Below are 23,653 nucleotides of genomic sequence, written 5' to 3'. Positions count from 1 at the left end.
CCCCAGCACTGGGGACAGTTCTGGAGCAAATTTAACCAACAGCTCAGATGAAGGTAAGGTTGACCTGCTGACAGGATTGTCCCTTTGCCTCCCAAGCAGACTGCAGGGCTGTCCTACCCTTCCCACATAGGCTGCAGGATTGTCCCAATCCTACCCATCCCTCTCCCTCACAGGCCAGCAGGACTGTTCCTCCCTGCCCATCCTACAGGTTGGCAGGATTGGGGCCTTCCTACACACTCATACAGGTTGCTGTTTGCATGTGTGTGTTCCTGTGCATGTGTGTAGAGGCCAGGAGTTGATTTTAAATATCATCTTTGATCTCTCTACCTCATTTTTTGAGACAAGGGCATTTCATTGAACCTGTAACTCACTATTACAGCGAGGGCTGTTGGTGAGAGGGCTTCAGGGACCCTCCTGTCTGCATCTCCTCGGCTCTGGGATCATAGATGCTCACTGCTGCACCCAGTTTTTACACAAGTACTGGGGATGTGAACTCAGGTCCTTATGCTTAGTGGCAAACACTCTTTTCCAGTCAAGAATCTCTTGCTGGATTGGTTCCTAAGACTGGAACTGTTCAGGACTTTTCCTTCTTCCTGAGTGCTGGGGAGAAATCTCAGGAATGCCTGTAAAGTGGATCAGGTGTAGAAGATTAGGATGCCACTTAAAGCCGCTGTGACTAGATGCATTTTATCCTAAGTGTCATTACTGCTGTGTATTCTCCAGCAATCCTGGGAGCTCCTTTTTAATTTTAGAAAGTGTAGGAAGCAGGAAATGACTTTAACAGACTGAATCCTATCAACTAAATGTACATACTTATATACTGCTGATGTTAGAGAAATAAATAGTGAAATAATGATTTTTTTTCTACACCCACTGTCATGCCTACTGTGGTGGTTTGAATAGGAATGGCTCCCTTAGACTCTTATATTTGAATGCTTGGTTGTTCTCTAATTGACAAGGATTAGGGGGTGTGACCTTATTGGAATGGGTGTGGCCATAATGGAGGAAGTATGTCAGTGGGGAGTGGGCTTTGGTGTTTCAAATGCTCAAGTCAGGCCCAGTCGTTCTCTTCCTGCTGATCGCTAATCTGGATATAGAACTTTTCAGATACTTCTCCAGCACAATGTCTGCCTGTGTGATGCCATGGTTTCTGCCATGATAACAATAGACTTCTGAATGCATAAGCCAGTCCCAATTAAATGTTTTTCACTATAAAAGTTGTCATGGTCATTCATGGTTTCTCTTCACAGCAATAGAACATGGACTAAGATACCAACTAACACAATGATCCTGTGTTCCTAGGGTCATTTGTAATTGTAAAAGACTTAAAATATAACTAGCCAAACATTGTAATTACAGACACAAATAAAAGTTTCAGACCAACCATTGCCAAATTTAGCATAGTTTTTTGATAGATGCCCTTAGTCACCTAGTTAGATTATATTATGTTATCTCAATGTATTTTTTGCAAGATCATAACAGCCTTAAGATTCAGGAAGGTTAATTCTTGCTATTCCTGTTTTGAGTAGAGGAAAGTAGTGTATAAATGTGTAAGGGTTTTTAAAAAAAAAGGAAGAGTGAGATCTAGCAACCCATGTGTTTCACATGCAAAGGCTATTGTGTGTAACAGGAGGGAGAAAGCTGTGTTTCCATGGACTGAATCCAAAGAGGTAATCGGGAACCCAGAACATTCAGTAGACTGTATCAGAACCTTAGATAACCAAGAAAGTATATTTAATAAAATTTTAATGTAAGGGGATAGAGAGATGGCTCAGTGGATTAAAGTGCTGTGAGAACTAGTGTTCAGATTGTTATCAACAATATAAAAGCCAGGTAGGTATAGCAGCCCACCTGTAACCCCACTGTATGGAAGGCAGAGATGGGCTCCATTGGACAAGATGGCTAGCTAAACTAACTAAATCAGGCAAATTCCTGGGTTCATTGAGAGATCCTGCCTCAATAAATAATGTGGAGAGTTGTGGGACACACTAGAGTCAACTTCTGGCCTCCTTGTGCATGTACACATACATTACATCACACACACACACACACACACACACACACACACACACACACATGGCTGGGGACAAGGTTCAATTGATAAAATTCCTGCAATGTCCTGAATTTGATCTCCAAAGCCTTGTTTGTTAAAACAAAATAAAACCAAAAAACCCTGTGCTATATGTTTATGATCCCAACTCAGAGTAGATGGAGATGGTGGGAGGATCCTTGGGTCTCACTGACCAGTCAGTTTTTCCTACATGACAAGTCCAAGGCAAGGATGTCACCCAAGGCTGTCCCCTGGCCTCAACATGCAATCGAATGTATATCCCCCAGCATACATGCACTCACACAGATCCTTGATATACATTATGTAATTCATATTATATAATACTTTTCATGTGTTGGAGTGGTAGTGGACTTGTTGGAGGAAGTATGTCACTGGGAGGTGGGTCTCAGTGTTTTAAATGCTCAAGCCAGGTCTAGCTCTCTCTCTCTCCATGCACATACATATAAGCACATACATGTGTGGAGAGGGAGAGGGAGAGAGAGAGAGAAAGAGAGAGAGAGAGAGAGAGAGAGACTGAGACTGTGGTTGTCATTAGGGTGGTCAGTTGTAGTGTTCACTGTGGTGGTCAGACACAGTGGTCATTTTGGTGGTCATTGATGTGGTCAATGTAGTTGTCTCTGATTGTCAGTCACAGTGGTCACTTTGGTGGTTATTGATGTGGTCAGTATAGTGGTCATTGACTGTTGGTCATAGTGGTCACTTTGGGAATCATTGATGTGGTCAGTGTATTGTTCACTGTAATGGTCAGTAATAGTGATCTCTGTGTTGGTCAGTTTACAATATTCACTGTGATGGCTCAATACACTGGTTACTGTCAAAGTCATTGATGTGGTCAGTCATAGTTTTCACTGTAATGATCACCTACAGTGGTCACTGTGATGTCCAGTTGTATCATTCACTGTGAGGTTCAACCATAGTAGTCATTCTGTGGATGGATTGATGGATGGATGGATGCATGGATGCATGGATGGATGTTGAAGACAGAAGAAATAAGACCAACAAAAAGAAGGAACAGAGGCAACTATTTTGTATAATGATTGACAGAGAAAGAATAGGAGTGAACTGAGCATCACTAACAAAAAACAACACAGGAGAGGGGAGACATGAGAAAGTTGGGTTGTTACAGAAGAGGCAGAAGAGCAGGCAGGAAGTGTAGCACAATGAGGTATGGCCTAAAAGAAAAGACTGGACCTCTGTTGGATGCAGGTATAGTCACTGAGAGCCTGTATTTTTCTCAGCTCATTTGAGAGCCAAACATGCTGCAGGATCATGTTTGGGGCATTCCTTGGTCTCACCTCCACTCTTAATCTATCATTTCATCATATATGATGAATCCAAACCTCTTAAACGGCTGCAGGGAGAGAGTCAGAAGGGAAGCAGCCTATTAGGTATGATGGAGAAGTTAACTATAATGCCTTGATCTTTGTTTTCCTGTGATATGACAGTGAGAGGGGGCTTTTCCTTCATTTTCTTACTTTTTCCCCAAAACATGTATACACAAAAATATTCACAAAGATACCTGCATGGACTCTGTCTTTAACAAATTTGAGGGAGCCAAAAAAGACCGAGCTGGGTTCCTTGCTAGAGTCGGGGACTACTTGGCAGGTGATGTAAGGAGAAAGAATAGGAAAGGTGTGCCTCTCAGTTGTACTGGAAACGGGGAGATAGATAGTCTGAGACTGGCAGGTGTGCAGCACAGAATTAGCACAGGGACTGACAAAGGTGGCAGAGATGATGGTGTGTTCAGTGTCAGAAGCGCTGGCATTTGGTTACTACGATAGTGATCTGTGAGGCAAAATAACAGATATGATGGAAACAGAGATAAAGACAAAGATTGACATAAATACAGCCCCTAAATTGAGATCAGAAAGGGGGATGGATGGATGGATGGGTGGATGGACAGATAGATATAGATAAATAGATTTATTTTTCTATGACACCTCTCATCCATGATGTTTATGGCCAAGATAGCTCACCTTTTTCATATCTTAAGCTAATTACAAAATATGAACAATTATCTCAACAGTTCAGTGAGAATTCTTGTATTGTGTGTTTGTTCCCCTTCAGACAAGCCTGCCTGTGTAGCCCAGGTTGACCTCAAACTCGTGATCCTCCTTTTACTTGTATCTTTACTTACTAGATCACACTTCCAAGAGGTAGATTTCATCAGAGGTTTAATCCATTATCATCATGGAGGGACATGGTGATATGCAGGCAGATATGGTGCTGGAGAAGGAGCTGAGATTTCTATATCTTGACTCATAGGCAACAGGAAGTGGTCTGAACTAGGTATAGCTTGAACACAGGAAACCTCAAAGCCTGCCCTCACAGTAACATGCTTCCTCCAACATGGCCACACCTACTTCAACAAGGTCATAAGTAATAGTGACACTCCCTCTGAGTTTGTGGGGGCCAATTACATTCAAACTACCATACTCACTCTCTCTTGGGAGACTGAGGCAGGAGGATGTGCCCTATTAAAATCACTGAGATAGATCAGTAAGTAAGCAGAAACCACATTTGTTCCTTTCCAAACCTGGTTCTCTCAAAGTTCTGTTCTTGCACAGATGAAGCCATGGGTAAGCTCCAGAAAAGCCTGAGCTGATGGATCTTAAAACTAGAAAGTACATATTGGGCTTTGGTGGCACATGCCTTTAATCCCAGCACTTGGGAGGCAGAGGCAGGCAGATCTCTGTGAGTTCGAAGCCAGCCTGGTCTACAAGAGCTAGTTCCAGGACAGCCTCCAAAGCCACAGAGAAACCCTGTCTCGAAAAACCAAAAAAAAAAAAAAACTAGAAAGTACATAGTGGAGATTGGGGTGAGGTCAGTGCCATTTCTCCAGCAAAGACTCCCCTTCTCAAGACATAACTTCTACTCATCCTGCCTCCTAAAGTTTCCACCACTCTCAGCAATGCCATCAACTAGACATCAAGGTCCCAGCACACAAGTCTTTGGAGACATTTAAAATCCAAACTATAGCAGTCTCATAGGGCTGCCCGGCACTCAGCCAGCACTTGTGTTAATTTTCATCGTTATTATTATTTTCACAGTGCCCCTTGCGAGACAAACAAAACTGCCTGAGGTTATTTTCTGTATAAAATGAGAGTAAATTAACTGAATCAATGTCAAGGCCAGGAAAATGACATTTAGGGTAAACCCGGGTAATCTTAGTTTGGGTTACCATTGCTGTGATGAAGCACTATGACCACCAGCAACTCAGAAAGGAAAAGGTTTATTATGCTCACACTTCCATATAATGGTTCATCATCAACTCGGAAAGGAAAAGGTTTATTATGCTCACACTTCCATATAATGGTTCATCATCAAAAGCAGTGAAGGCAGGAAGCTGGAGGCAGGGGCTGATGCAGGGGCCATGGAGAGGTGCTGCTTACATAGTTTGATCTGTCTGCTTTCTCATAGAACCCAGGACCACCTGCCCGGGGATGGCACCACCCACAATGGGCTGGGCCCTCCCACATCAATCACTAACGAAGAAAATGCCCTACAGTCTTGTCTACCACCTGATTTTTTTTTTTTGGTTTTTCGAGACAGGGTTTGTCTGTATTGTTTTGGAGACTGTTGTCCTGGAACTCACTCTGTAGACCAGGCTTGGTCTCGAACTCACAGAGATCCGCCTGCCTCTGCCTCCCGAGTGCTGGGATTAAAGCCGTGCGCCACCATTACCCAGCATCGCTGCCACCTGATCTTATGAGGACATTTTCTCAATTGAGGCTCGCTCCTCTTTGCTGACTCTAGCTTGAGTCAAGGTGACATAATGCCAGAACAGCGGGTTAATTAACAAAGACACGGTAATTACAAAGCTATGGGCTATATATCTTTTACTATGTACTAGACTTTTTACAAGTTACAGGAACATGAGAAGTCTGAAAAGCAATCTGTGTACATTGTAACCTTTTAGAAGTATCTGGTTTTGTTTTTGTTTCTCAGAGAAAAAGGAAGACAGTCATGGAAAATACTTAATTCGGAACATCAAAATCCCAGTGGACACAAGCTTCATAAAAGGTTAAAAACTAAATGTGATACATTTTCAATACTAAATTTTAATTCTTAGCCGGGTGTTGGTGGCGCACTTGGAGGCAGAAGCAGGTGGATCTCTGTAAGTTCAAGTCCAGCCTGGTCTACAGAGTGAGTCCCAGGACAAACTCCAAAGCAATACAGAGAAACCCTGTCTCAAAAAATCCAAAAAAAAATTATTCTTTTTATTACGTACTTCCAATAACAAATTCATTTCTCTGACTGCTTGTTGTGATAACTGTTGAGAAATACACCCAATTTTGTCAGTTTTCAAAGTATGTTGGAGAAAGTGACAAAAGATGACAGCCCCACAAACAAGTGACTTGATGTGTCTATGGTCATACAAGGTCACTACAGCCTCTGCTAAACTTTCAATAGCAGAAATAACCGTAACACAAAACAGAATGAACACCTGTGAGTGACAAATGATACAGCTGCCCCTCCTCTGAATCAACCCCATGAGGTCACTGTGCAGACCTGAGTCTGTCACTTCTTCCCTTATGCCTCAGTTGGACTGTCTGTAAAGTTAAGTAACTCTTTGGGTGACTTTACAGTTTATAACTTCCTATGCAACATGGTTAGCACCATGGATAGCTGCCTCTCCAACCTGTGGAGCATCTTCCATGGCTCCTGGGTGTAACTGACTAGGATAGGGAGAGCAGCTAGTCCTGTTGTAGTCCATCTGAAGACCTGTACAACTGTCTGAGTAAGCTCCTCAGACCCTCAATTTCTTCCACCGTTGCGTGTGTTCTCTAAATTGCAAGTCACCTGTGAAATTTGCAGGTGATTCTACTGTTAGCCTGAGCTTCCCTTTCAGGGACAGAAAACTGCCGTAAAGGAGTGAATTGAGCACAGAGGAGAGAGAAGTCTGCTCCTGAAACCACAGTCTCCCCTTAGTCAGTCTCTGACCCAAATATGACAAATTATTGAATCAGTGTTCTAAAATAAGTGTTCATTCTCCCTTACTCCCTTCCTTCTTTTCTCCCTCCATTCCTGCCTCACCCTCAACCTCCTTTCCTTTCTCCCTCTTCCTCCATGCAACCTGCTATCTCATTATATGTGTTTATATGTGCATATGCATGTACGTGTCTGGCTATAAATTGCCTACTTAGTATAGCAGAAACAGTGTCCAAGGTTGGTAGTGACTGAATTGCTTTGAAATTAAGACATCAAATGGTCCTTCTAGAAGATCAAGAGCCTACTGCTATCACCTTGGGCAGCCTTTCTCCCAAATACACCCATCAAGTTCCCATCTCCAGAGTTCCTTCCAGGTTACTCGAATGGTGTTTCTTCATAAATTCCCTTGCTGACTCTCAGTCCAACCACCAGCCAGCGCTGACCCCCTGTAGCCATAACCTTCATCTTCACATGACTTATAAGTGAGTCTGATAGTCTCTCAGTCCCTGACTTATCCAGAGACCTGTCTCCCGTCTTGGTCATGCCAAGCCTTTGGTTTGACTTGAAAGAAATGTCTGACAACTGTGTTCAGAGAAATGTACCCTCTCTCCTAGGCTATATACTGAGCCCCAAGCCACAGGGCTATAAAGTGAGACCTATCTCAACAAATAAAGAAACAGCAACAACAAAAAATGATAGAAAAGGAATGTAGACTCTCAGGAGACCTGGAGTAGGGAAGGCTGATGCCAGCAGGACCACACTCCATGTCCCCTTCTATGCTCTGTGATGCTCTGAGCAGCATGCTTAGACAAGAGCCCTGATCCAGGATTTGGATCATTGTTCATAGACATCCAGACACCTGCTGATACTCAGAGAAAACCTAACATTTATACCCTGACAACCTCTCTCTCTTAGAATGATTAGTACTATTAACAATTATTCTAAATATATGTAGTAATTGTAACTGAATTAGTATTTTAAATGGTTGCTTACAGTTTTAGTACCATTAGGTGACTATTATGACTAGAAGAGCCAAGAATAGTTAAGTCCCACTTCCACCCAGACATTTTACTTACCAAGCGCAGTGTAGAAGGAGCAGGAGCAGGAGCCAGACCACCAGAGCTTTAGCACATGAGATCTGGGAGAGAGTAAAATGTTTTTTGTTTCTTTGCCTTTAAGTTATTTGTCTTCTATTGGTTTTGATTGAAAGGAAGACTAGCTAGCCCACAAGTCCAAGAAGGTCAAAACAGAGAGAAACTGAGAGCAGAACCCACACAGCTCAGCGGTGGCTATTGTGGAACACAGTGAGGCTATAGCCAAGGCCAGGCTCCAGCTTGGTCACTTTGTATGAATGAAAAGAGAAGACAGAACATCTACCATGGTGTGGAGGGAAGAAAGAAGGGAATAGGCAGTTTTCCCTGGGCATATCTAGGACTTCAGCATCCTGAATGATGGAGTCTCAAATTGAGCACTTTCCCAGTATGGATAGCCTATCATCCCCATGCACCACACAGCTATCACCAAACTTGGTCCAATCACATTCTTGGACACTGATCAATTAAGAGCAATTTGTTCTAGGGGACAAGCAAGAGGTGGTGAGAAAGGTTTACCTATGTCTTTGACATGTCCGTTTCCTCCTATTTTCCTGCTTCTTGAAACCTGGTTAAAAACCAAGGTGATTCTTCTTTTATGCAAGTCTAGGAAGCTCTCATTCCTTATATCACTATGGTACCTTACTTCGCTCACTAAGGGTAATGTGAGGCATAGCACTCCAGTTCTTGGGATGTCACTCATTAATACATGCCTCATGGGCTGAGCGAGAGGCTCACCTCTACAAATCTCAGGACTGAGGTGGTAGTGGCAGAGGCAGGAGGATTGCAAGTTTGAGACCAACCTTGGTTACATAGCGAAACCATGTATCAATCAATCAATCATCAATCAATCAAACAGTGTCACATGCCTTTAATCCCAGCACTCGGGAGGCGGAGGCAGGAGACCAACCTGGTCTACAAAGCAGGTTCCAGGACAGGCTCCAAAGCTACACAGGGAAACTCTGTCTTGAAAAAACAAACAAAAAAATCAATCAATAAATGTTTCATGGAGCCATTCATATCTCAACAGGGTTTTTGTTTGTTTGTTTTAAGGCTCTGAGTAACTATTAGGACCAAGACCCAGAAAATGAACTATTACTGATCCCAAGACTTCCTTACATTTCACTAAGCAAGATTCCTTCCCAGCCCAATCTAGACACGAACTGATCAAAGGAAGGGGCACTTCTAACTATGCATATGGAGGTTTTATTACAGGGTCTGCACTACCTAGGGCATTGCCTTGGGATGCCAGTTATGGCCACAGATTAAGAAGGAACAAATAGACTTCTCTATTCCCCAACTTTAACATTCAAACAGACTTGGCCATTATAGTCTTAATCATAAAATGACTTCTTCTTTTGGTGTGTGTCATAGCTAGTTGACACATAATCTCTGCAAATTATCACCATTATAATTAAACCTAGATCAAAAGTCAGAAAACTACAGCCCAGAGGGAAAACCTAGCTTGCTGGTTATCTGTAAATAAAGTTTTATTAGAACACTCCCTTTATTTACATGCAATCTATGGATGCTTCCTAATATGTCTGAAAAGCTGAGGAATCACAAAGGAAACCATGGGCCACAAGACCTTGGAAGTTCCTGGCTAGGCCTTTATAGGAAATGCTCCTGACTTCTGATCTGGATTTTGGTATTTATTTTTCAGAAAGGACTAAGCAAATTTCAGGAAAGTTTGTTTGTTTGTGCATTTGTTTTTATTTAAATTAGAAACAAGCTTGCTTCACATGTCAATCCCAGCTCCCTCTCTCTCCACTCCTCCCCCGCCCCACACCAGCCCCCCGACCCCCACCTCATCCTCCCTCTGCTCCCCAGGTAGAGTGAAGCCCTCCATGGGGGATCTCCAAAGTCTGTCATATCATCCAGGGCAGTGCCTAGGCCCTCCCCCTTGTGTCCAGGCTGAGAGAGCACCCCTCCATGTGAAATGGGCTTCCAAAGTCTTTCCTATGCCAGGAATAAATATAGATCTACTACTCAAGGCCCCATAGATTGCTGAGGCCTCCTCACTGACGTCCACATTAAGGGGGTCTGGATCAGTACCATGCTGGTCTCTCAGCCATGAGTCTGGGGTCCATGAGCTCCCCTTTGTTCAGGTCAGCTGTTTCTGTGGGTTTCACCAGTCCAGCCTTGGCCCCTTTGCTCATCACTCCTTCCTCTCTGCAACTGGGTTCCAGGAGTTTAGTTCAGTGTTTAGCTGTGAAAGTCTGAGTCTACTTCCATCAGCCACTGGATAAAGACTCTAGGATGGCATATAAGGTGGTCATCAATCTCATTATCGGGGAAGGGCATTTATGGTAGCCTCTCCACTATTGCTTAGATTGCCAGTTGGTGTCATCATTGTAGATCTCTGGAAATCTCACTAGTGCTGGATCTCTCCTCAAACCTGTAATGGCTACCTCTACTATGGTATTTCTCATCATGCTCTCCTCTATTCTTCCCCCGACTCAACCTTTGTGCTCCCCCATGTCCTCATCTTCCCTCCTCTTCTCTCCTTCTCCTCTCCCAGCTCCCTCTACCCTCCAATCCACTCAGGAGATCCTGTCCCGTTCCCCTTCTCTGGGGGTACCATGCATACCTCTCTTAGGGTGCTCCCTGTTTCCCAGACTCTCTGGTGGAGGGATTGTAGGCTGGCAATCCCCTACTCCATGTCTAAAATCCATATATGAATGAGTAATTCCATGTTTGTCTTTTTGTGGCTGGGTTACCTCACTCAGGATGGTTTCTTCTAGTACCTGCAAATTTTAAGATTCCTTTAGGTTTTTTTTCCACTGAGTAGTACTCCATTGTATAAATGTACCACACATTCTCTATCCACTCTTCAGTTGAGGGGCATCTAGGTTGTTTCCAGGTTCTGGCTATTACAAATAATGCTCCTATGAACATAGTTAAACAGATGTCCTTATTGTATGAATGTGCATCTTTTGTGTATATGCCTAAGAGTGGAATTGCTGGATCTCGTGGTAGACTGATTCCCATTTTCCTGAGGAATCTCCATACTGATTTCCAAAGTGGCTGTAAAAGTTGGCACTCCCATCAGCAGTGGAGGAGAATTCCCCTTTCTCCACATCCTCTCCAGCATAAACTGTCACTGGTGTTTTTGATTTTAGCCATTCTGACAGGAATAAGATGGTATCTCAGCGTTGTTTTGATTTGCATTTCCCTGATGGATAGGGATGTTGAGCACTTTCTTAAGTGTCTCTCAGCAATTTTAGATTCCTCTAGTGAGAATTCCCTATTTAGTTATATACCCCACTTTTTAATTGGATTATTTGGTGTTTTGGAGACTAGCTTCTTGGGTTCTTTGTAAGTTTTGGAGATCAGCCCTCTGTCAGATGTGGGGTTGGTGAATATCTTTTCCCATTCTGTGGAATGTCGTTTCGTCTTGATGACTGTGTCCTTTGCCTTACAGAAGCTTCTCAGTTTCAGGAGGTCCAATTTGTTAATGTCGATCTCAGTGTCTGTGCTACTGGTGTTATGTTCAGGAAGTGGTCTCCTGTACCAATTTGTTCAAGGGTACTTCCTATTTTCTCTTCTAAGAGGTTCAGTATGGCTAGATTTATGTTGAGGTCTTTGATCCATTTGGACTTAAGTTTTGTGCACAGTGATAGATATGGATCTATCTGCAGTCTTCTACATGTCAGTATCCAGTTATACCAGCAGCATTTGTTGAAAATGCTTTCTTTTTTCCATTGTATAATTTTAGCTTCCTTGTCAAAGATCAGGTGTTTGTAGGTGTGTGGGTCCATATTAGGGTTTTCAACTGGATTCCATTGGTCTAACTGTCTATTTTTGTGCCAATACCAAGCTGCTTTCATGACCACAGCTCTTTAATAGAGCTTGAAGTCAGGGATGGTAATGCTTCCGGAAGTTCCTTTATTGTACAGAGTTGTTTTGGCTATCCTGGTTCTTTTGTTTTTTCAATATAAAGTTGAGAATTGTCCTTTCAAGGTCTGTGAAGAATTGTGCTGGGATTTTGATAGGGATTGCATTGAATCTGTAGATTGCTTTTTGGTAAGGTTGCCATTTTTACCATGTTGACCCTACCTATCCAAGAGCATGGGAGATCTTTCCATCTTCTGGTATCTTCTTTAATTTCTTTTTTTAATGACTCAAAATTCTTGTCATACAGGTCTTTCACCTGTTTGGTTAGAGGTACCTCAAGATATTTTATGGTGTTTGTGGCTATTGTAAAGGGTGACATTTCTCTGATTTCTTTCTCAGCACATTTATTGTCTATATATAGTAGGGCTACTAATTTTTTTGAGTTAATCTTGTATCCTGCCACTTTGCTAAAGGTGTTTATCAGCTGTAGGAGTTCCCTGGTAGAACTCTTTGAGTCACTTACATAGACTATCATATCATCTGTAAATAATGAAAGCTTTACTTCTTCCTTTCCAATTTGTATTCCCTTGATCTCCTTTTGTTGTCTTATTGCTCTAGCAAGAACTTCAAGTACAATATTGAAGAGATATAGAGAGAGTGGACAGCCTTGTCTTGTTCCTGATTTTAGAGGAATTGCCTTGAGCTTCTCTCCATTTAGTTTGATGTTGGCTATCGGTTTGCTGTATATTGCCTTTATTATGTTGAGGTATTTTCCTGTTATCCCTGGTCTCTCCAAGACCTTTATCATGAAAGGGTGTTGAATTTTGTCAAAGGCTTTTTCAGCATCTAGTGAGATAATCATGTTTTTCTTTTTCAGATTGTTTATATGGTGGATTACGTTGATGGATTTTCATTTGTTGAACCATCCCTGCATCCCTGGGATGAAGCCTACTTGATCATAGTGTATGATTTTTCTGATGTGTTCTTCGATTTGATTTGCCAGTATTTTATTGAGTATTTTTGCATCAATGTTCATGAAGGAGATCGGTCTGTAGTTCTCTATCTTAGTTGTGTCTTTGTGTGGTTTGGATACCAAGGTAATTGTAGCCTCGTAAAAAGAGTTTGGCCATGATCCTTCTGCTTCTATTTTGTGGAACAATTTGAAAAGTATTGGTATTAGCTTTTCTTTGAATTTCTGGTAAAATTCTGTGCTGAAACCATCTGGTCCTGGACTTTTTTTGGTTGGAAGACTTTTGATGGCTGCTTCTGTTTCTTTAGGGGTTATAGGTCTATTTAAATTGTTTATCTGTTCTTGATTTAATTTTGGTAAGTGATATCTATCCAGAAAATCATCCATTTCCTTTAAATTTTCCAATTTTGTGGAATACAGGTTTTCAAAGTATGACTTTATGATTCTCTGAATTTCTCCAGTGTCTGTTGTTATGCCCCCCCTTTTCATTTCTGATTTTGTTAATTTGCATGTTCTCTCTCTGCCTTTTGGTTAGGTTGGATAAAGGTTTTACTATCTTGTTGATTTTCTCAATGAACCAACTTTTTGTTTCACTGATTATTTGTATTGTTTTCTTTGTTTCTACTTTATTGATTTCAGCTCTCAATTTGATTGTTTTCAAGTGTCTACTCCCCCTGGGTGACTTTTCTTCTTTTTGTTCTAGAGCTTTAAGGTGTTCTGTTAATTCTCTAGTATGGGTATTCTCCAGTTTCTTCATGTGGGCACTTAGTGCTATGAACTTTCCTCTTAGAACTGCTTTCAGAGTGTCTCATAGGTTTGGGTATGTTGTGCCTTCATTTTCATTGATTTCTAGGAAGTCTTTGATTTCTTTCTTTATTTCTTCCTTTACCAGGAATGATGCAATTGAGCATTGTCCAATTTCCCTGAATTTGTGGGGTTTCTGCAATTTGTGTTGTTGTTGAATTCTAATTTTAAGCCATGGTGGTCCGATAAGATACAGGGGTTTATTCCAATATTTTTGTATCTGTTGAGGTTTACTTTAGTGTCAAGTGTGTAGCTGATGTTAGAGAAGGTTCCACATGGCGCTGAGAAGAAGGTATATTCTTTTGTATTTGGATGGAATGTTCTATAGATGTCTCTTAAACCCAATTGGGTCATAACTTCTGTTAGTTCCTTTGTTTCTTTGTTAAGTTTCTGTCTGGTAGTCCTGTCCAGTGGTGATAGTGGAGTGTTGAAGTCTCCCACTATATGTGTGTGGGATTTAATGTGTGATTTGAGTTTTAGTAATGTTGCTTTTACAAATGTGGGTATCTTTTTATTTGGGGTATAGATATTCAGAATTGAGACTTCATCCTGATGGATTTTTCCTGTGATAAATATGAAATGACCTTATTCATCTCTTTTGGTCAATTTTAGTTTGAAGTCTAATTTGTTAGATAGTAGGATAGCTATACCCGCTTGCTTCTTAGGTCCAACTGATTGGAAAATCTTTTCCCAACCCTTAACTCCAAGGTAACATCTGTCTTTGAAAGTGGGGTGTGTTTCTAGTATGCAGCAGAAGGATGGATTCTGTCTTCATATCCATTCTGTTAGCCTGTTTCTTTTTATAGGTGAGTTAAGATCATTGATATTGAGGGATATTAATGACCATTGATTGTTGATTCTTGTTTGTTTGGGAGTCATGTTTTGGTGGTGGTATTGTGTGTGAGTTTTTCCCCTATTTCTGGCTTTTGGTAAAGTGAGATTATCTACTGCCTATGTTTTTGTGAGTGTAGTTAACTTTCTTGGGTTGGAGTTTTCCTTCCAGAACATTCTATAGGGCTGAATTTGTGGATACGTATTGTGTAAATCTGGTTTTATCATGGAATATCTTGTTTGAGTTTTGATTTGGTTTGGTTTGGTTTTTGGTTTTTCCAGACAGGGTTTCTCTGTGGCTTTGGAGGCTGTCCTGGAACTAGCTCTTGTAGACTAGGCTGGTTTCGAACTCACAGAGATCTGCCTGCCTCTGCCTCCTGAGTACTAGGATTAAAGGAGTGTGCCACCACCGCCCGACTCTTGTTTTAGTTTTAAATGATGTTTTTGTCAAATGTTGCTTGCAATGTGATATAAATAAATGTCTTGTGTGATGTTTATTCAGGTTACACAATGAGACGTATCAACTCTTCTTCACAAAGAGGCAGAAAAAGAGGTAAACAAAAATATGATTTATCAACTCTTAATAAATAAGAATCGTAAAAATGTTTTTGACTCAGGGTTTCACTATACAATCCTGGCTGGCATGGAATTCACTATGTAAACCAATCTTACCTTGAACTCATAGAGATCTACCTGCCACTGCTTTTAATGTTGGGATTAAAGGCATGGCCCTAGTTTTTTTTCTCATTTTAATGTATTATACTGGGTTACATGGGCCATGTCTATGCAAGTAAGTTCTTTGATCATATTCCACTGGGACCAATGGTCCTCCACTCCCCATTGCCTTTGGTCCCCTGTGTCTCCTAGACAAATTTGCTCCTACTTTCCTGTTGTCTGTACATATAATTCTGTGTCTCTGAATGAATTTGTAAGAGTGACAGATGAGAGCAAACATGTCTTTGTCTTTCTGAGGATCACTTAGTTTCCTTAATATAATCATCTCCAGTTGTATCCATTTTCCTGCAAATGGCATAATTTTGACTTTATTTTTATGGCTGAAAGAAATTCCACTGTGTACATAAACAGTTTCTTTACCTATTCCTTTGCTGGTGAGCACCTAAAGTAGCCCACAGCTTGTCAGCAGTGCTGCAGCAGATGCTGATGGCGTTCTTATTCTGTACTCTGTGTGGTGGGTGAGTGACAACTAGCTTTCTTGATTAGCTGTTGAAATCACTAACGAATCTTAAGATCATCATCAGTATTGGTCAATTTCAACAGCAGGACAGATTACTGATAACTCCCATTCCATTGATTCGTTAGTTGATTTAGGAGGGATCCAGACATGCATGTGTCTCTACGTGCTGACCGTTCTTGAGGGAGGAAATAAAGTATGTGACTCATGTGATATTTAGCATACTTTTTCTTGCCCACATAGAAAGCCACAGAAACACACGGATCTTGATGGCAATACAAGCCTGTGTTCTAATTCCTAAAGTCCTGTGTGCCTCTACGCTGTCATTTATCCATTTCTAACTCTATTTAACTGTAAAAATGTAACATAAGAGGAGGTAGAGAGGGGGCTCAGCAATTAAGAGCATTGACTGCTCTTCCAGAGGACCCAGGTTCAATTCCCAGTACTCACATAGCAGCTCATAACTGCCTGTAACTCCACGATCAGGATACCTTCACGCAGAAATACAAAAATGCCAATGAACATTAAAAACAAAAAGATGTGATATAGGGCTTCGGGTGAATTAAGCTGAGTAACAAGCCATGGACAATGTTGCTTTGATAGACTGCTCTGAAGCAACTGTAGGATGCTCCCCCACCCCAAACCAAGCCCTATGTCCTTGATATATCCCTTAACTGACTGGAAAGGCAGAGCCACTACTTTGGAAGTTCATTTTAAGGCCTTCAGCTTCTGGTTCAATGGAATTGGATCCACACATTCTGAGAATCGTGCTCTGATGCCAGGAGATGAGGATAGTCTTGGAAGGCTGGGAGGCTGGAGAGGTTTTGACAAGCTACAGGCAAATGAGACACACTTTATGCACCAGCACCCAGGCTGCTAGGCAGGCAGTCACGAGCAGGCACCCAGGCATGAGAAGGCACACAGGCAGGCAGGCTGAGTGAAAGAAGGTATATAGGCCAAAAGATAGACACACACAGACAGGCAAGCTGGTAAAGGAGACCTCAAGGCCATATTGATACAGAACCACACAAAAGTGGCACTCTGCCAGAACTCATTATCTAAGAGATGACATCACTATTTACCTTGGGGTCTCCAGATACCTGGTGTCAGGCATTCTGTGCTAACTCATTGTCACCCCTATCAACCCCTGCTTCCCACCATGTCCAGTGTCATCTATGCTTTATCTGACTTATATCAGATATCCGTGTTAGCACCATGATGTTTAAATATGAACACCCTCATGGCTTTCTGTTTCTGACTCAAACATCCCTCAAGTGGTATGCAGGGCTGTAGCATCTGCAGGATCTTCAAGAGCTACTGGGTGAGCCCTCAGGCAAGCTCAGGATAGGAGAAAGACAGCAAATCAGGTGAAAGGTGAACAATGACACCTCATTGGGTGTCCCTTTCCATCCTTGTCTACCACAGATGCATCCAACAACAGAAGAAAATTTGAGTTATTTTTCCCATCTACAAAATTCCAAAGCCATTATATAATGAGAACTATCTCTTCAAAATATTCCTAGGAAAGTCACTAAACAGTGGCTGCTGTGGCCAACAAGTTTGAGAGCTGGGATTCTGCCCCACAAGGCTCCAGTTGCTAAGCAGGAGTTCAGAAGTTGGGAGCAGAGCGTGTTATTATCTCTAAGCATCCAATCATTCATAAAGGAAAGACCTTCAAGTGTAACTGATCCATGGGAAAACCCAATGCATTTTTAGTTGGAGAAACAAGATACTAAAGGGGTGGAGGAAAGGCGGTACACTGTTCTAGAATAAAGTGAAATGTGTCTCTGCAGGTCCAAGAATTCGCAGACAATTCAATGTGAATTTTGTCTGTCCTGAGCTTCCGGTGACCTGTGGTACTGCTAAGGGGACTCTGTATAAGGAGAAATTTGAGCAAGGTGAGTTTCCAGATCTTCTGTGCTCTTCACGTGGACAATGGCACCACATGGGGAGCGGGCACCTGTGTTGGGGTGTCTCATCCCAGATCTAGTTTGCAGGACTCAGGATACAGGGAATGTTATGCCCGTTACTTAAGTGACAGGTTGTGAGGCCAGGTTAACGATGACAAGGGGGTGTGAGGACAGGTTCAGGGACCCAGAGACCCTTGATCTTACACTCCTAGTGGGGACACACAAAGTGCAATTAATTACCCCAGCAACAAAAGAGTGAAAGGTTTTCTTCCAAGGGGCTGCACCAGCCCAGGAACTGGGCTTCTATCAGCAATAAGTTATGCAGGTACAGAGCACACACCAAATCATGATACCCATGAGGAAAGCAGTTTTCGTGTGTGACATGAACTGTTTGTAAATAATTTCGGCATGGAGAAGTTACTCTTGGGTTTCTGGGAGTGACAGAAGCTCTCCTCAAAGGCATATTCACAAACTCCAGTCAAAGGCCGACTATGCCAGATGGTATTTCTCAGAAGAGTCTCGGGCCTTCTGGGATTGTTCTTTTCTGCACCAAATCCCAGAAAGACAGCAGGAATGAGGGCATTTTCCATATTTTTCTTTCTCTTACTCTGCCTTGTAGCACTGGGATTAAAACCAGGGCCTCGTGCATGTGAGGCAAACACTCTATCTCTGAGCTGTACACAAAGCTGCGGTTGTGCGTGTTCAAATATCGTACATCCATAAATGAATTCCTTTTAGCGAAAGTGTGAAGTGTAATGGTAGAGTCGTCCTTCTCTGCCCTTGCCTATCAGGATGAAGGTGTGACTCCTGATGACTGAGAGGGAAATGCACCCTCCTGAGACTAAACCTGAGCCCCAGATCCTGGATGATGATGGACAAAGAACAGGTGTTTTCCTAGCTGACTCCTCGGTTTGTCTTAGTCTTACATGGTGTGGGAGGACCTTCTGTGTGCTGCATACACACGTTGCTTTTATTGGTTGATGAATAAAGTCATTTCAGTCAATGGACAGGCAGAATTTAGCTAGGTGGGAATTCCAAACAAAGAGGCAGGGAAAGAAAGACAAAGGACAGTCGCCATGTAGCCACCAGGGAGGCAGATTGCCAGGAATCACCTAGGTAAGCCACAGCCACATGGAGATACAGAAATTAATAGTAATGAGTTAATAATTAAGAGAGAGCTAGCCTATAAGAAGCCTAAGCCAATGGTCAAGCAATTAAAAATATACATTAAGTCTCTGAGTGGTTATTTCTTAAGCGGCTGTGGGACCCAGTGGGCTGAGGAAAACTGGTCCAGTGGGATCAAGACTGATGGAGAAAGTCTCCTTCTACATTTACAGGCATCCATGCTAAGAGTATACGGAGTGAGACTGGACGTTGGTTTACTCCCATGAAATTTGAAATCAAAGGAAACCGCGGAGATTCCAAGAACTGGAGGCAAAGCATACGTTGCTATGGATGGCCCCTGAAAGAACTGATAGAGGTATTCTGGAGGCAGATAGCTTCCATGGTTCCTGGGTAAGATGGTGGATTAAAAGCTTCTATGTGACAGGAAGCTTCAAATATTCTGGGGTAAGGCAACAGATTAGAAGCTCTTTCAGTGTGACATGTAGCTTCAACTTTAATAACTCACTGGTACCAGCTGTTTGCAGAATGTCTGTGTCCACAATACCACCACGATTCTTCTTAGCCAGATTCCATGACAACAGTGGTTGCCAGCATGCCACTCAGGTGTTACCTTGGCTGGTTTGTATTACAGCTCAGTCCTCTAAAATGAACTAACTTGCTACCTTCAGATGGAGGAGAAAAGACTGTGACCTTTACCAATAACTTGTTGCTTAAAATATGGTAGCATGGACATAATATAAATTAAATTTAACTATAATTTATATAATTTAAACTTTGAGTGCCAGTGATGAAAATGTTACACAATTCCATATCTGAAAATAACCACCCATGTGGATGCCCGAGTTACGGAATGTTGCAGCAGGACTTCTTCCTGTAGTCGCCTCACACTTGCTCTTGAGTAGCTGAGTGTGGTGGGCCAAACCTCTAATCCCAGCACTTGTGAGACTGCGACAGGGAGATTGCTCAGAGCTCGAGGCTGGTCCAGACTCTGTAGTGAATTCCAGAACAGCTTAAGTTATAGACTGAGATCTTCCTCAACTCCATCTACCCAAAAAATAGGAGTAAGTAAAAGAAAAATACTTTTGAAATAAGTTCTTTTTTCTTCATTTATATTAAGCCCCTGAACTGGGAAAATAAGTTGGTTTCCTTGGGAGCTGAACCATTTCTTTTGACTTAGGGTACACTGATCTTTCTGTCACACATCTCAGATGGCCTTTCCCTGTGTCATTCTCACAAAAAAAAAGCAAAAATATTTGCTCATCCAGTATCGACTGCGCTGCATCCAAAGTCATGGGGAATACACGCGTGAGCCCTGGCCAGGGCAAGGCTGCCCCTTCATACCGTACCTGTAGTCACTTCTGTGAGGAGAGGTGTCTGCAGGAAACAATGCTGTAGCTGAGGGGCGGGATGGCTATTTCTGGGTTTCAGATTAAAAACCATGTCATGGGACAATCTTCACTGAGCTGGGTCATAGTATATAGAAAGGGACTTTCTGCCTGGAGGAGAGAGCATGAGAAACCAGAGCTCAGTGTGTCAGGAAGCTGTGAGCCATTGAGTGGCATCCCTTGTCTGAGCTCACTGTGAAAATCACTGGGCCAGAAAACAGGGTCTACATGTTCCTTTGACTCACTGGGGGGCACATGGGGGGTAATTTCCATGAAGCCACCTTGTATGTGACAGTGGTACATCCAGACAGAAATATCTAGGAGGCAGTTAGAAATACCTAACTCACAAACTGAAAACAGACAACTCCCCATGATCAACTCTCTATCTTTCAGGATGGATATCTGCCAGACCCACCAAGGAAAAGGGGGAAGGTAACTATCCCAAGACCCCCCCCCCCCGCCATCATGACTGGGCCTATTCTCTACAAATTGTTTGTTTTCCATCTCTGTAGCCTTATAAGTTTTTAAATTGACTAATTTGGATTTAACCAAATTTGAATTTGCTCTACAGCGCTAGGATAGTTGTGGGTTTACACAGTATAAGGGCTAGGGCTGCTTTGGGCATCAAAATATTTGAGACGGAGATGGGAACAAAACAAACCTTGGGAGCCATCACATGAGTGATCTCTTCTATCTTTCAGAAGGGAAACCCACCAAACCGACAGCGAACAAGGAAAAAGGTAACTACTCTGTGACCTTCTGCCCTGATGCCTGAGGCTGTCATCTGCAAATTGCTAGTTGTCCATCTCTGTCATGTTATAGTTGTGAAATTCACTGATTATGATAAAATGGATTTTATAATGTGATATTGTTGTGACTTATATTTTAAAACACAATATAAAAGGTCAGTGTTCCATTTAACATTAAAACGTTTGAGATTGAGGTGGGAACAATCTTAAAAATAGTAAAGCAATGGACTGGGGATATGGCTTAGGAATTAAAGGTGCATGCTGCCAAACCTGATGACCCGAGTTCAATTCTCAGCAACCATATGAAGTCATGAGAAAATAGGTTCCCAAACTTGTCCTTTGCTCTCTGGGAGTCACATGAGTGTCTATATACATATACAAATAAAGTGTAATTTTTAAAAAACTAGGGGCTGGAAAGATGGCTCACTAGTTGCTTTTCCAGAAGAACCAGGTTGATGCCCAGCATCCACATAGTAGCTCACATCTATTTAACTCTAACTCCAGTCCCACGACATCCAATGCCTTCTTCTGACCTGTTAAGCCACCAGATTTAGAGACAATGACACTTCTTTTGTTCCTCTGCTGGAGACAAGACATTCATCTCTCATCTCTGGAGTATGGACACCTCATTGGATGACTGAGGCAGATGCTGAGGCTCCTGGTCCATGGACCACTGCTTCGGATGCAGAGTTCTCACCTGATGACTATACATTAGAACCCCCCCCCAAGAATGTTTAAGCATCCATTTCTTGATTCCAGCACTCCAGCCCAGACTCGGTGAATTGAAATAGATGTGATAAGATCTGAGATACTTGTTTTGTTTTTCTCCCTCAGTGTTAAGGATCAAACCTAGGGCCTCACTCATGCCAGGTTGAACATTGTATCATTGAACTACACTCTCAAGTCTGGAATTTCTTTTAATTCCATGAGTGATTTTAGTCTATAACATACTGATGATTACTAAATAAGAGAGCAAACTTCCTGTTCAAAAAAGAGGGAGGGGTTAAGAGTACTTGATGCCCTTTCAAGGACCTAGATTCAACCTAGCATCCACATGGTGGCTTGCAACCATCTGTAATTCTAATTCCAGGGAATCTGTAAGCTGCCCTGTGGGAATTGAACCCAGGTCCTCTGTAAGAGCAGTCAGTGCTCTTAACCGCTGAGCCATCTCTCCAGCCCCCAGGGAATCTGACTCCTTCCTTTGTCCTCTGTGCCCCAGGCTCACAAGTGGTGCTTCTAGACAATGGAACACTATGTAGATTTGCCAGTGTACTGCTCTTTCTCAGGACTCACTTGGGGTGTTTTTAATAAATAACTCAGAAATCTTGACCCAGCAGCCTGACAAAAGTGTTCATCAAACATAGTCTCACCTGCTATTATAAAAAGCAAGGACTCTTGCAAGGTTCCCTGCCTCTGGTCCCTGTTGGAGGTAGATGCCTCCAAACATGTCCATCATAGGCCATTTAAGGTTCCTATAGAGAGATCCAATGAAATAGACTCATGTTTGCAGCCTAGAATTTGAACATTGTGTGTAGTTCTTTTGTCATGTCTGGGTGAAGAAAGAAACCACAAATGACAATTTTATTCACTTCAGCTCTGACTTGTTAGATGGTTTCCTTTGCTGGTGATGTCATGAGTAAAGAATTCTGCACCCTGATGGCATCGGGCCCTACACAAGCACAAGCATGAGGTTAGACTTGAAACTTAGGGTGAGCGTGACTGGTGTAGGGATGGGGTATCTGAGATGAGAGGGGCAGGGATGAGTCCCGGTTCTCATCCGGCTGCACATGATGGGAGGTCAGAGGATCATTGTAAAAGAGGAGCAGATACAATGTTACAGAACCGTAAAGATCTCCCTAGAGAAGCAGAGAGTGAATGCTGGAGGCTCCAAACAAAACCAGAATACAGACCTGAACGACTAGAGGAGTGGTCATGGGAGGAACTGCAAATATTGAGGCAAATGAAATGAATTGAGAGCACAGGATAGAACCCAAGGAACCCCCGCATTCTAATAGTAGAACCAGATCTTCAACCCTAGGTGGTCCTCTATTCCTAGAACATTAGAAAAATCACTTTGGAAACAGAGTCAGGAGAATCAGAACCCAAGCTAGTCCTGGCTATGTGAACCCCATATCAAAAAAAGAAAAAAAAAAGAGCTGGGAGGTGGTGTCGCGTACCTTTAATCCCAGCACTTGGGAGGCAGAGCCAGGCGGATCTCTGTGAGTTCGAGGCCAGCCTGGTCTACAAGGCAAATTCCAGGGCAGGCTCCAAAACAATACAGAGAAACTCTGTCTCAAAAAATAATAATTATTATGAAATTAACTAGGCAATTAATTAAGCCAGATTAAGGCATTATATTTTAGAGTTAGGCTTTCCTGAATAATAAACTTATCAGGTTATCTTCAATTGATCTTTTTTTGTTACTGTTGCTATTGTGATGGTGTTTGTGTTATTTCCGTGTCAGAATTGCTATTTTCACTTTGCAAATTTTTCTAGTATGACATATCCTAGCAATTCCATGAACTTTATTTCATATCAGAATGCCTTTTCTTAAAATCGGTTCAATAATTGTCTTCAATATTTTAGGAGAGGGGCTGGAGAGATTTATAAATAGTTAAGAGCACTGGCTGCTCTCCCAGAGGATCCAGGTTTGGTTCCCAGCACCCACATGGCATCTTATAACAATCTGCAAATCAAGGCCAGGGGATATTTCTGGTCTCTGCAGGGACCTGCACATAGATTGTGCATGTATATAC

At 42.3% G+C, this 23,653-nt stretch overlaps 1 protein-coding gene across 2 annotated transcripts in view; it reads left to right on the top strand.

Moving 5' to 3' along the window:
* LOC101840585 (nuclear autoantigen Sp-100) overlaps positions 1-23,653 on the top strand; it is a 59,778-nt gene that overhangs the window by 29,939 nt on the left and 6,186 nt on the right. For both annotated transcript variants that reach the window (XR_005879858.1, XM_040753148.1), the window contains exons 13-18: positions 6,020-6,094; positions 15,039-15,089; positions 17,522-17,626; positions 18,976-19,118; positions 20,542-20,580; positions 20,850-20,888. Coding sequence is in view for 1 of the 2 variants with exons in the window: in XM_040753148.1 (XP_040609082.1) it covers positions 6,020-6,094; positions 15,039-15,089; positions 17,522-17,626; positions 18,976-19,118; positions 20,542-20,580; positions 20,850-20,888 (452 nt within the window). In the remaining variant the exon portion in view is untranslated. The remainder of the gene's footprint in view (positions 1-6,019; positions 6,095-15,038; positions 15,090-17,521; positions 17,627-18,975; positions 19,119-20,541; positions 20,581-20,849; positions 20,889-23,653) is intronic.

The sequence above is a fragment of the Mesocricetus auratus genome, unplaced genomic scaffold (genome assembly GCF_017639785.1).
Source record: "Mesocricetus auratus isolate SY011 unplaced genomic scaffold, BCM_Maur_2.0 Super-Scaffold_100010, whole genome shotgun sequence".
Classification (NCBI taxonomy): Eukaryota; Metazoa; Chordata; class Mammalia; order Rodentia; family Cricetidae; genus Mesocricetus; species Mesocricetus auratus.
This window is presented reverse-complemented; position numbering and strand designations above follow the sequence as displayed.